The following is a 13,986-nucleotide window of genomic DNA, read 5'->3' as shown; positions in this document are numbered from 1 at the left end:
TTAGTAAAGCAGATTTCCCTCCCTAATGTGGGTGGGCATCATCCAATCCATTGAGGGCCTGAATATAACAAAAAGTGGAGGAAGGAGGAAGTCATCCCTTTACCCCCAGCTCACTACTTAAACTGGGACTTCTCATCTCTTCTCCTGTCCTCAGATTGGAATTTATGCCATTGGCTCCTTGCTTCTCGGGCCTTCAGACTCAGACTGAATTATACCTCTGACTTTCTTGGGTCTCTAAATTGCAGATGGCAGATCATGGGACTTCTCAACCTCCCTAACTGCCTCAGCCAATTCCTCATAATAAATCTCCTTATATACATCTATCATATATATGTGTATCTGATAGGATTCTATTTTCTGGTTCTGCTTCTCTGGAGAACCTGACTAATACAGAGTTTGGAACCAAGTGTGTTCTAGAGAAACAGAATTTTAAGGATGAACTTTCTGAATTGGTTCTGGGATTTCTGGAATTGACTCTCTAATCTGATTAGATTTAAAACACTAATGACTATTTCCTGTAGTAAATAGAGTACTGATAGTCCACAGTGTGAAGTGTTTATAGAGATACGCAAAATATCTGCAGGGAATATAATTAACCACTTATAAGAAGCAAGGAGCTGGACGACTCTCTATATGATACTTTTTTCAATTTTATTGAAATATAATTTATTTACAATATTGTGTTAATTTCAGGTGTACAACAAAGTGATTCAGTTATACATATGTGTATATGTATGTGTATATATATATATATATATATATATATATATATATATATATATGTATTCTTTTTCAGATTCTTTTCCATTATAGGTCATTACAAGATATTGAATATAGTTCCCTGTGCTATACAGTAGGTCCTTGTTTTTTATTTTATATATAGTAGTGTGTATCTGTTAATCCCATATTACTAATTTATCCCTCCCCTTTCCCTTTTGATAACCATAAGTTGTTTTCTGTGAGTCTATTTCTGTTTTATAAATAAGTTCATTTGTATCATTTTTTTTAGATTCCACGTATAAGTGATATCATATATTTGTCTTTCTCTGTCTGACTTACTTCATTTAGTATGATAATCTCTAGGTCCATCCATGTTGCTGCAAATGGCAATATTTCATTCTGTTTTATGGCTGAATAATATTTCATTATATATATATATATATATATATATATATATATATATCACATCTTTTTTATCCATTCATCTGTTGATGGACACTTAGCTTGCCTCCAAGTCTTGGCTACTGTAAATTGGGGTGTTATGAACATTGGGGTGCATGTATCTTTTCAAATTAGAGTTTTCATTTTTTCTGAATACATGCCCAGGAGTGGGATTCCCGGATCATATGGTAACTTTATTTTTAGTTTTTTAAGGAACCTCCAAACTGTTCTCCACAGTGGTTGCACCAATTTTCATTCCCACCAATAGTGTAGGAGGGTTTCCTTTTCCCTACATCCTTCCCAGCATTTATTATTTGTAGACTTTTTGATAATGGCCATTCTGATCAGTGTGAGGTGATACCTCATTGTAGTTTTGATTTGCAGTTCTCTAATAATTAGTGATGTGGAACATGTTTTCATGTGCCTGTTGGCCATCCGTAGGTCTTCTTTGGAGACCTATTGGTCTATTTAGGTCTTCTGCCCATTTTTTGACTGGGTTTTTTTTTTGTATTTTTATTGAGTTGTATGAGCTGTTTGTATATTTTGGAAATTAATCCCTTGTTTGTCGCATCATTTGCAAATATTTTCTCCCATTAGGTATGTTGTCTTTTCATTTTGTTTATGGTTTCCTTTGCTGTGCAAAAGCTTATCAGTTTAATTAGGTCCCATTTGTTTATTTTTGCTTTTATTTCTTTTGCCTTGGGAGACTGACCTAAGAAAATCTTGCTACAGTTTATGTCAGAGAATGTTTTGCCTATGTTATCTTCTAGGAATTTTATAGTGTCATGTCTTATATTTAAATCTTTAAACATTTTGAGTTTATTTTTGTGTATGGTATGAGGGAATGTTCTAACTTCATTGACTTACATGTGGCTGTTCAGCTTTCCCAACACCACTTGCTGAAGAGACTGTCTTTTCCCCACTGTATGTTCTTGCCTCTTTTGTCGAAGATTAATTGACTGTGTGTGGGTTTATTTCTGGGCTCTCCATTCTGCTGCGCTGATCTATATGTCTGCCTTTGTGCCAATACCATGCTGTTTTGATTACTGTAGCTTTGTAGTATTTTCTGAAGTCTGTGAGGGTTATGTCTCCAGCTTTGGTCTTTTTCCTCAGGATTGCTTTGGCAATTCTGGGTCTTTTGTGGTTCCATATACATTTTAGGATTATTTGTTCTAGTTCTGTGAAAAATGTCATGGATAATTTGATAGGGATCACATTAAATCTGTAGATTGCTTTGTAGATCTTAACAGTATTAATTCTTCCAATCCAAGAGCGTGCACTATCTTTCTATTTCTTTGAATCATCTTCAATTTCCTTTACCAATGCTCTCAGTGTGTAAGTCTTTCATCTCCTTGATTAAGTTTATTTCTAGGTATTTTATCTTTTTTGATGTGATTTTAAATGGGATTAAAATTTTTTTTCTCTTTCTGATATTTCATTGTTAGTGTAAAGAAATGCAACCGATTTCTATATGTTAATTTGTATCCTGCTACCTTGCTGAATTCATTTATCAGTTCTAATAGTTTTTATGTGGAGTCTTTAGGGTTTTATATAAAGAGTATCATGTTATCTGCATATAATGACAACTTTACCCCTTCTCTTCCAATTTGGATATCTTTTATTTCTTTTTCTTGTCTGATTGTTGTGGCTAGGACTTCCAATACTGTATTGAATAGAAATGGTGAGAGTGGGCATCCTCAACTCATTCCAGAATTTAGATGGGAAGGCTTTTAACTTTTCACTGTTGAGTATTAGGTTGGCTGTGGGTTTGTCATAAATGGCTTTTGTTATGTTGAGATGTGTTCTCTCTATATCCACTTTGGTGAGAGGTTTTTTTTTCTCTCATGAATGGATGTTGAATTTTATCAAGTGGTTTTTCTGCATCTATTGAGATGATCATGTGGTTTTTGTCTTTTCTTCTGTTGATGTGGTGTTTATAATATTTTTGAACACTTTTGGAAAACTAATGAATATAATGACATTGGTTGGCGCTCTTAATGTTACTGCACAGAGTAGTGAAAGAAAAGATGAGCTCACAGATTCCAATTCCCAGCTCAAGCACCATATAAATGACCTAAGAGCTTCAATATCTGCTCTGAAAGAGATCCTTATCTCCTGTAGCCACAAGACTGAAATTGCTGAAAACACAAAACTTCATCCTGAGACTGGCTGAATTATAGTACAAGTTGAACTCCCAGTCTTGCAGGGTAACTACTGTTAAAGTGAAGGCATTGGTTGGGAAGATATGGGATTGTATAAGTTGGAATAGAAACTTACAGAAAGACCCTTATGAAGCTGGGGACATTGAGACCCTAAATTCTGAGGTTTTTGTTTTTGTTTTTTGCCAGTGGAAGAGGTCTCCTCATCTCCAGTGGCAGTGGCATCCCTACCCAGAATGGCCTTTCCACTTCTGTCTGAGGGGGCTACCTCAATACTCAAGCATGGAACCTGACCATAAATCAAGGAATTTGGCATTACATGTATAGAATCTCAAGCACTAATCATGGAAGATGGCATGACCAGCATGGAACCTGGTTCTCCATGTATGAAATCTGGACTTTCAGGCATTATTTTGGTATTCTACATGTGAATTCTACCTTTATAGGCATTCAGTTAGGTCCTCCATATGATATCCATCCTTATAAGCATGGAACCTGGCATTCTCCCAGAATTGAACCTGGCCCTACAAACATGGAAACTGGCACCCCATGTATAGAAACTCAACCTCCAAGTATGGAGCATGTCCTTACAAGTGTAGGATTTGTAACTCTAGACTTGAAACCTGGAATTTCAATAATAGAAATTTGCTCCTCAAGAAAACCAAACCTTCCCCTACCAGCATGGAACTTGGTACTCCATATGTAAAATCTTAATCTACGAGCTTGGAATCTGACACTCTATGTGTGGAAATCAGTATCCAGTCATGGAAAATGGCCTAATAAGTATGGAACATGAAACTACAGACATGGAACCTAGTATTTAAGTCATAGAAGTTGGTTCTACATTCATGAGATCTGGTCTCCCAGGCACTCTACCTATGAACTCTGGACTTTGAGGCATTGATTTAGCTCTCATAGGTGTGAATTCTGCCTTATCGTGCATATAATCTGGCCCTCCAAGTGAAGCCTGGCCCTATAGACGTGGAACTTGGCCTAAACAATCTGACTTTAGGCTTGGAAAATGTGTCCTGATGTAGATCTTACCTCTCCAGGCATAGAACCTGGCTTTCTGATTGTGGAATCTGGGCTTCTATGTGTATTCTTTGGTCTACTAGATATGGAATTGAACCTTCTGGGCATGACATGAGAGTAAAATATCTCTCTCCAAGCTTGGAACTCAGCTTTCTGGGGGTGAAACCAGAACCTCATGGAATGTCATCTAGCCCACAAATGAGACAATTCAGTCTCACGGTTAAGTGATTTTCCCCAAGTTTAAACAACTGGTTTTCACTAGCTTGGGGGCTGAAATCTAGGTCTCCTGCTTTCCAACCAGTGTTCATTGTATAGAATGAGTTCTGCTTATGTTGCCTCTCTCCCTAGTGGTGTAGTGAGAGAAAAGAGAACTAGCAAGAGTCAGACTCTGCCCTGTCTGCCTCTGCGTCCAACTGCACTGAACTTCACCACTCCACAATTCAGGAAAAGAGAGAGTCAGACTAGATGGTCGCTGAGACCAGACCAACCCTGGCATTCTGTTCTCTGCATCTATTTTGTGATTTCTCTATTAAGGTCCTCTTCCCCTTGTCTTCAAGCTGTGTGAAGCTCAAACAGGGGCAAACTGGGCCATCTGAGCAAGGAGCAACCAGAAGACTAGCTTTGATCCTACCCTGACCTGTCCTCCCTCCTGTGGTTTCCTCCATTATTTCAGCTGTTGCCCAAGGAAGGTATTTTTTATTTGGTTGAAGTTTCCCTTTCAACCCAGAAAATCAAATACCATCTTAAAAGATCTTGACTTTGGAAGTTAGCCTTGCAGCTGCCTGGGGTACCTCAAGATCCCCCTCTATTCAAAGGCCTGTCCTTTTTCTCCACTTTATAGCTCTTGTCTGAGCCTCTTCTTTCTGTTTGGATGGGGTTGGTTGTGAGGGGTTCAGATCTGGTTGCCGCCTGGGTGTGAACAGAGGAGAGTGTTAGGGCTGGTGGACTAACCTAGGGGTGGAGGAAATCTTTAGAGCATCTCCTGTCCTTTCCTTCAAGGCAACCACTTTGAACTCTTTGCCCTTCATATATCTGAAAGATAAACATCTAGAACTTTGTCTTGATTTTTCAATTTTAGACATTATTTATTTCCAGCTATGGTAGATGAGTCTTTCACACACTTATGGGTGCCCAGTTCCTCTCTTCCATCTACCTAATATAGTGTTTAGGCTTTTATAACCCTGAAATCCTGTTGACCTCAGAAAATGTAGTATGTCTGATTCCATTTCTTTTCTTCTCTAGATTTTCTCCACCAAGTTTCTACATTTCTTTCTTTTTTCCTTATTTTGTTTGCTTTGATTCTCACATCATTTAAAAAAAAAACTTATTCATTTAATGAACAGAACTTGCCTGCAGTCACAAAATAGTTTCTTTGTGTGTGTGCGTGTGCGTGTGTGTGTGGCTCATTTGTTTGTTTTTTAAATTGAAGTATAGTTGATTTACAATGTTGTGTTAGTTTCAGGTGTACAGCAATGTGATTCAGATATATATACTCTTTTTCAGATTCTTTTTCCTTATAGGTTATTACAAGATATTGAGTATAGTTCCCTGTGCCATACAGTAGGTCCTTGTTGGTTATCTGTTTTATATATAGTAGTGTGTATATGTTAATCCCAAACTCCTAATTTATCCCTTGCCCGCCCCTTTCCTCTTTGGCAACCATAAGTTTGTTTTCTATGTCTGTGAGTCTATTTCTGTTTTGTAAATAAGTTCATTTGTATCAGTTTTTTAGATTCCACATGTAAGTGATATCATCTCATCTCATTTTTTTTCTCACCAAACCTTCATCATCTCACCCATTCTACTTGGTGTCTTTCTTCCCAGGGATCTCCTATGCAGTGTCCTCTGTCAAGAAAACACTTTACTATGTTTGAAAAATAGCCCTGCCTACTGACAGTCAGGGCTACTTCAGTGAATTCAGTAAGTCTTTATCATTTCTTTCAATAACCATGTGTTGAGGGTCTACTATGTGACAGGCATTAGTAATACAGAGATAAGTAAAATATTGTCCTTGTGCCCAAGTAGTGACTCTTTCTCTTTCCCTTGCCTGGGGTGGGATCTCTCCTCTTCCCAGCACCTAGCCCGGTACCCTCAGTAAATGCTTATTGAGTACATGATTGGGACCCATTTTTCAGGCCCATTTTCGCTCATCTCACCCCTATTCTGCTTTCCTTAGGCCCAAGGCAAGCTGCACCCCTGGAACAAAGTCCTTGCTCCCAGAGGTTGGCAGAATACTGGGGGCTAGGATAGGATGGTAAATGGGAGCTTTGGCATCCATCCCATCTCCCCATCCGTGAAGCCTAAGGCAGTCCCCTCTCCTCTGAGTCTCTGTTTCCCTGACTATAAAACTGTGAAGCAAGGCCTGCCTTCTCTCCTCCTTTGCATGCAGTTTAGGACAAGGTGAAAGTTCTTGGCTATGCAAGGCTGCGTGAGGCATATTCATTTACTCGTTAGAAGGGATTAGTTTTGGCTCAAATGTATTCTGCAATTATTTTCCAGTGACAAAGAGTTTATGTGTGCATCAAGAGATGGTCCCCTTCTCCTGCCCTGAGGACATCATCACCTGCTCTCTCAGGACAGGGTTTTCCAAAGATTGTCCCCACTGCCACCCTCCCTCCTCGGGTCTCTGGTTACCTTCCAGGAAAATGTAATCCAACCCTCCATCTGGGCAATAGATTAAAAATCTCCACCTAATGCAAAGGGCCCCTGCAGATGGCCGTGCACCTGGGACTCCCGAGTCCCTGGGCCACAGGGCCTGGCTTTGGACTTCCCTGCTTGGCCAGCAGCCCTGGAACCTCTAGCTCATCTAGCAGGGAACTGCAAAGCCGGCCCCTCATTAGAACAGCCTCCAGACCAAGTCAGCTCAGAGAAGAGGTGGGAGGTGTTAAACTGATGTGTGTTACTTAATATCCGGTGTATTGGCCCACACAGGGCACAATGGAGATGCAAGCTCAGCCACCTTGACTCTGGTAACCAGCATCCTCTCCCCACACTCAGCCCGGCTGGCTCCCAATTTTTCAAGTTTTAGCTTCAACATCATCTTTGAGACATCCTCAATGACTTCTCTGTCCCAGATGGCTCCCCCAGCATGCCCTTATTCTCTCTTACACCTAACTCCCTGCTCTGATTCTCCAATTTATTTTTAATTGTACAATATTTTTATTTACTTGTTTATTCTATGTTTCCCCCTAAATAGTAAGCTCCTGGAAGGATGAATTATGTCTGTTTTCATCAACCAGCCTCTGACACAGTGCATGGTACATTGTAGTTGCTCTACAAATATGTGTTAAATGTCAAATGAAGGAGTGTCAGGAAATGAATCCAGGTCAGAGCACTTCATGGGTAGCAGAGCCTTTTAGGGCAGTGGTCTCAAACTTTGTTGCATATTAGAATCACCTGGGAGGATTAGCAATTCCCCCCCACAGAAATTAAATCAGAACATCTGGGAGTGAGACCCAACCACCAGTATGGTTTATAAAATCCTCAGGTGATTCCAATGTGTAGCTAAGACTCCAGTGTTTTAGATCAGAGGCTCTTAAATAGAGTCCCTGACGGGCAGCATCAGTGCCACCTGCGGACTTGTTAAAAATGCAAGTTCTTGTGTCCTACTTAGACGAACTGAATGGGAAACTCTGGTGGTGGGGCCCAATAACCTGCTTTTAATGAGCCTTCCAGGTGATTCTGATTCAGGCACTGCGTTAAAAAAGGTTGTGCTGTCTCACCTCTTCTCATATGGTCTCCTTTTGTGGGCATCACCAGTAGGAAAAACAGATGATCTTTAGTAAGGTGGCCCCTATCAGAGGTAACTGGGAGACTGTCCCAGATTTACTGGAAATCCTTAGTCCTGGCAACCAGGACATGTGGTCCCCCGTCTCTTTAGAACTCTTTCAACTCAGACACCAGATCCACCAGAGAAGATGAATACAGTGTAATAAGTGCATTCGTGGCCTTTACTCCAATATCCATGTGATGGCTCCCCTAAGTCCTGGGGGGTACATATGAGGCCACCAGATAAACCTGGTCTCCATGACTCCCACTTCAGATATCTGCAGAAAGCAAACACTGCTGGGCCTTACTCAGAGCCCTCTCACTGAGTGCTCTATGTGGAAATTTGGCTTTGTTTTTCAAAAGGAGGCACCAAGACAGTTAAGAAAATATTCTTAGAGACCCACTATCACCTTCCTAGTCACATAAATAGTTTGGAAGAAAATGAAAATAGAACTTTCTGTCCAGTTTTTTATAGGCAACAAAACAATGACACCATTTGCAGGTTGCAAAGGCTTCATCAGAGAGTATCAGGGACTTCTATCTTTTTTTTCCTCTTCAAAACATATTTACTTTCAAATTTTCCAGTTAGCTGGGTATGCTACAAAAAAGCCCAGAAGTTTGGCTTTAGGTTAAAATCACAAACCCAGATCATCATCTACTCCAGACTTCCTCACAAACAAACATGTATGAATGAATTTAAAACCTAAACAGCCAAGGAAGTCAAAGAAACAACCACAAGTGCCTTTTAACTCAAAGACTGGTTTCAAGAGTGAGTTTAAGCTTTCTAATAGTCCCAGCCAGGATCATTTGGAGGTGGCTTATGACCAAGGGGAAAACGGGGACCTGCCTAATTCTCTGACCCCCACTCCAGCCCAAAACCACAGTCCCTCATCTGAAACCACTTAAACATTGGCAAGTGCAACCTGCCCCAAACCCTGGACCTTCTCAGGCAAGGAAAGGTGAGAGCATTTGTTTCAGCCTCAGGTCAGCGTTGGTGAGTCCTAACCATCCGATTCAGGCCACATTCATCTACTAGCCTCTATTAGGTGCAGGGACTGTGTTGGTGGTGGCAGATCCGGGGTCTGATGAAATCCTCACAGGAACTCTGGGAGGAGGGCACAACCAGTGTCAACACCTCCATTTGACAGCAGAGGAAACTGAGGATCAGAGAGGTTGATTGACTTGAAGAAGGTCACATATCTAGCATTCTACAAAAACAGGATTATAATCTGGTGTCCTGACTTCAAGTTCAATGCCAATTCCCAGCTCTCTCAATTCCATCATGAGACACTTAACTAGTTTCTCATTATTATTACCAGCACCACTGCTACTACTATTACTCTACTATTACACTACTAACTCCTGTGAGCCTTCACAATTACCATTACTATTGCAATTACTATTTTAGCACCTGCTATGCTGCAGGCACTGTCCTAAGCCCTATTTGTGCATATTTTTATTTATTCCTTTCAATAGCCTCATCCAATAGCCTCACCTTATCAGATGCAGATTGGAACCTAGAAAGTTTAGGAAATGACTGGCCTGTCCATGCGACTCCAAGGCTGCACTCTAAACCCCCTATAACATAGCGCCCTCCTCTCCAATTGCAGTGTCTGGGTCCCTCCTTGTCCCTCACGGTTGAATTCCTGCCTGGGTTAATTGTCTGGTAATGAAGTTCCTGGAATCAGGGTCTTGCTTTGTTTCTTCTGATCCTTCTGGGCACTGTCTCATCTCTGACTGCCAGCTCCTGAGATTAGATGCCACCCTCAGCTCACAGCCATAGCCTCCCTTTCACTGGGCCTGTCAGCTAAACCACTGTCTGTGGCTGCCAGACCCCTCTTTCTCAGTGCCTACCTTCTCAGATGAAATTTTTCCCTGACCCTTACTAGTGGATTCTTTTGAGATGTTGCCCCCTTCTCCTGACAGCCAACATTCCGAATGTTACTCTCTTCCTCATTTTGGACGATGCTGAGTGAACCCTCTCCCAAGTCTCCTGGTCTCATTCTGGTGGGTGAGTCCAACCTCCAAATCTGCAGTCTCTGGTTAGACCATCTCCCTCTCACAAAGGCCTAGAACTCTTTATTCTTTCAAAAAAAATTTTTTAATTAAGATATAATTGACATACAAAAAGCTGTACATATTTAAGTACACAACTTAATGAGTTTGGAGACAACTCGTTGAAACCATGAAACCATCAGTACATTCTATGCCACATCCATCTCTTCCAAAAGTTTCCTCCCACCCTTTTTATTTATTATTCTTTGTTTGTGTGTGTATTTTAAGAACACAACACAAAATCTACCGTGTTAGCAAATGTTTGAGTACACAGTACAGCATCATTTACTACAGGCACTGTGCTACCCAGTGGATCCCCAGGACTTATTCATCTTATATAACTGAAAGTTAGTGCCCTTTGACTGCTACCTTTCCCTTTCTCCTCCTCCCAGAACACTTTATTCTTATATTCTCAGGAAAAAGAGAGTAGGGAGGACTGTCATATATTTACAGGGAGTGGTAATGATGCAAATGTTTATTTGCATGTCTGCCAACCTATCAGAAAAAAAAAGCCTGCTGGGCATATGTATCCTCTACTAACCCTCCATCCAAGAAACAGGGAGGAGCTGTCTCCCTGGGCAGGCTAAGGGATCCCCACCCCTTGCCTTAAACCCCCAGCTGGTTGTCTTGGGGGAAACTTATGTAAACTAATCATTACAGTAACCATGCTATATTTTAATCTGTGGCAGTCTTCACCAAGTCGTATGGACTCAGAAAGGAGAGAGGGACTAAGCCTGCCTGGGTAAGTGAGGGAAGGCATCCTGGAGAAGGTGACATTTGATATGAGTTTCAAAGGGAAGGCAAGAGTTCTCAGTGTTTTAAGATTTCCCTGTGTTAAGATTTTACTACCAATTTATAGCTTTTCATGTTGACTGAAAATTCCATACAACCCAGCCTTTCAAACTTCAGTCATGTCTAGATTTGAGCTGGTGAGGGGAAGACAAAAGAATGTAAGATATGGCCACTATCTTTCAGGAGCTTGCTGTTTTGTTAGCAGAGAGCATACCTACATATGTAACATTTATGTTATTTAAGTAACTTTTCAAGATTGTTTAAGTGTTAGAATCAGAACCTTGGCTGTCTCATTCATTGTGGTATCTCTGGTTCCTGAATACTGACTGCAGTTGACGCTCAGTAGGTCCTCAGTAAAGGCTAGTTGAGTATTGGAATGAATGATGACTCTTTAGTGTGAGGGGAAGATTTGATTGGACTTTGAAGGCAGGGCCATGTTTGAATAGAAGGAGGCAAGAGTGTATATACTCGCTTATGTGACTTAATCTTTCTTGTGGGCAGGTAGTTCATGCATATCTCGTATCCAAAAAGAACTAGGTATTTGGTAGATATTCATAAGTATTAGTTAGATTCAAAGGTAAGCTAGGGTTGGGAATTCCCTGGCAGTCCAGTGGTTAGGACTCGGCGCTTTCACTGCCAGGGCCCGGGTTCAATACTGGTCAGGGAACTAAGATCCCAAAAGCCACGAATCATGGTCAAAAAATTTAAAAAATAAAAGGCAAACTAGAGTTTTATAAGCCCCTACTGAGAAATTACAAAAATATTGGTGTTGGGAAAAGATGATTCAATTCAAATATTCCCCAATTTTTCCTCTGCCCAAACTGTTTGTGTATAATCTACATATTAGTGGATAAACATGTGTTCATTGATGTGTGTGTGTGTGTGTGTATATATATATATACATATATATATATATATATATATATATATATATATATAATGGACATTGTCATCATCTTTATGGAGCTTACAATTCTGCAGTAAAACAGGAATGACCCGATAGAAAAATATCATCATTTGAAATATAACTCCAAGAATCTCAAAAGCAAATTGAGTATTTTGGCAGGTTAATCTGGGCATATGTCCTGAAGGAGGAGAAAGATCTTGAGCTGTTTATTGTTGAAAGCCGTGATTATTGAGGTTCTCTGAAAAAATCAGCATTTCATGGAGTCTCTGACTGCTCATTATTTGGGCTTGTCTTCTTTAGACTGCTATAACAATAGCTGCAGCCCCTTGCTGGGTCAGATTGCTTGTGTGTTGCATCTGTGATTCAATACCTCTAGCTTTGCAACTGTTAGGTCTGTGTTGCTGATACTTTGTATTTAATCTTGCTTCTGTAATGCCAAACTGTAACAATTAGAATTTTGGAAGACCATTCCTCCCAGATCCGGTTCTTTAGAGAGTACCTAAGAAAGCCAAAAGTAGAAACTGAGCAGGGGAGGGTTTCAAGTTTCTTTGGCCTCAGAGTGTTCCAAGTTGCCCTACGAATGAGCAAGAACTAGGTGAGCTTCATAGAGTGAGATCTAAAACGGGAAAGTGCAAAGTGGTAGATGTGTTAGTACCCCAGGGAGAAGCTACCAAGTGGACCCAAAGTACTCCAGGTACTGACAAGGTCTGCTCTGTGAGTCCAGGTTCATGCCCAGTGGGAATAAAATCTCTCCTTTTTTTTTTTTTGAGGTACGCGGGCCTCTCACTGTTGTGGCCTCTCCCATTGCGGAGCACAGGCTCTGGACGCTCAGGCTCAGTGGATATGGCTCACGGGCCTAGCCGCTCCGCGGCATGTGGGATCTTCCCGGACCAGGGCACGAACCCGTGTCCCCCGCATCGGCAGGCGGACTCTCAACCACTGCGCCACCAGGGAAGCCCTAAAATCTCTCCTTTAATAGCCACTGGACTCTCTGCCAACTCCCCCTGCCCCCGACCCTGGGTTCCCGCTATCCCACCACTAGGAACTTATCCCCTTGATTTAAGGCGGTTACAGCACCAGACATTTTCCTTAAAAATATGAGAGAAGTAATGCCTTGTGGAAATGATTTTCTAATCTTTTTCTTTTTTTTTTCTCAAGAGAAAACTCTTTTTGTTCCTAATAATAAAACCTGCTCTGGCTGAAGCAGGGGTGGAGGCCTCCTTCCCCCTCAGCCTCACCCTTGCTGGTCTCTGAGATATTTGTGCAGAAGCCTGAGGCTAGTGGGAACACTATTTAAAAAGCTTCGATGCCAACAAACCAACCATACAAATTCATTCTTTTTTTAAATTTTTTTTTCTTTTTTTTTTCTTCTTTTTCAGATTCATTCTTGACACAACTGGGGAAATATGAATATGGACTGAGTATTCATTTTGTTAGGTATGATCATGGTATTATGGTTATGTGAGGAAATGTCCTTATTTTTTAAAGCTTCATATCCCATGATGTCTGGAATTTGCATTAAAAAGAAGCAAATATGGCAAAATGAAAAATCATATTAAATCAAGGTGGTGGGGCGACTTCCCTGGTGGTCCAGTGGTTGAGAATCCGCCTTCCAGTGCAGGGCATGCGGGTTCGATCCCTGGTCGGGGAACTAGGATCCTACATGCTGTGGGGCAACTAAGCCCGCATGCCACAACCAAGACCTGACGCAGCCAAAAATAAATAAATATATTTTTTAAAGGTATTGGTTATATAGGGTTCATTATAATATTCGTTCTGAATAATGCAAAAGCAGAGCTTAACACTGTAGGACTCCTAGGCATCATCATAAGAGTAGGTCTATCGGTGCAGTTTTCCTGAGATCACACAGGGAGTGGGAGTCTGCTACATCCTCTCCACTCACCACTCACGGGGGGCTGGCAGGACACCAAGCTAGACTGAAGGGCAAAGGATGTATAGCACTTTTTAACATTATGGGCAGGGCTGGCCCCATGCACATCTTCCCCCCCACCCCTGTGTGGGGCCCCTCCTGCCTGTCTTATCTGAGTAGGCAGGATCCCCTCCGTGCGCTGCTCTAACCTTGCCACCTGCTGCCTCAGAGGAAAACAGAGC

At 41.2% G+C, this 13,986-nt stretch overlaps 1 protein-coding gene across 1 annotated transcript in view; it reads left to right on the top strand.

The window, feature by feature from the left end:
* Nucleotides 1–13,609, top strand: part of FAM72A (family with sequence similarity 72 member A) — a 50,162-nt gene extending 36,553 nt beyond the window's left edge. Inside the window, exon 4 of the mRNA XM_073802446.1 lies at nucleotides 13,254–13,609. Coding sequence (XP_073658547.1) covers nucleotides 13,254–13,339 — 86 coding nt within the window. The 3' untranslated portion in view covers nucleotides 13,340–13,609. The remainder of the gene's footprint in view (nucleotides 1–13,253) is intronic.
* Nucleotides 13,610–13,986: the final 377 nt, after the last annotated feature.

Source organism: Tursiops truncatus, chromosome 1 (genome assembly GCF_011762595.2).
Source record: "Tursiops truncatus isolate mTurTru1 chromosome 1, mTurTru1.mat.Y, whole genome shotgun sequence".
Lineage (NCBI taxonomy): Eukaryota > Metazoa > Chordata > Mammalia > Artiodactyla > Delphinidae > Tursiops > Tursiops truncatus.
This window is presented reverse-complemented; position numbering and strand designations above follow the sequence as displayed.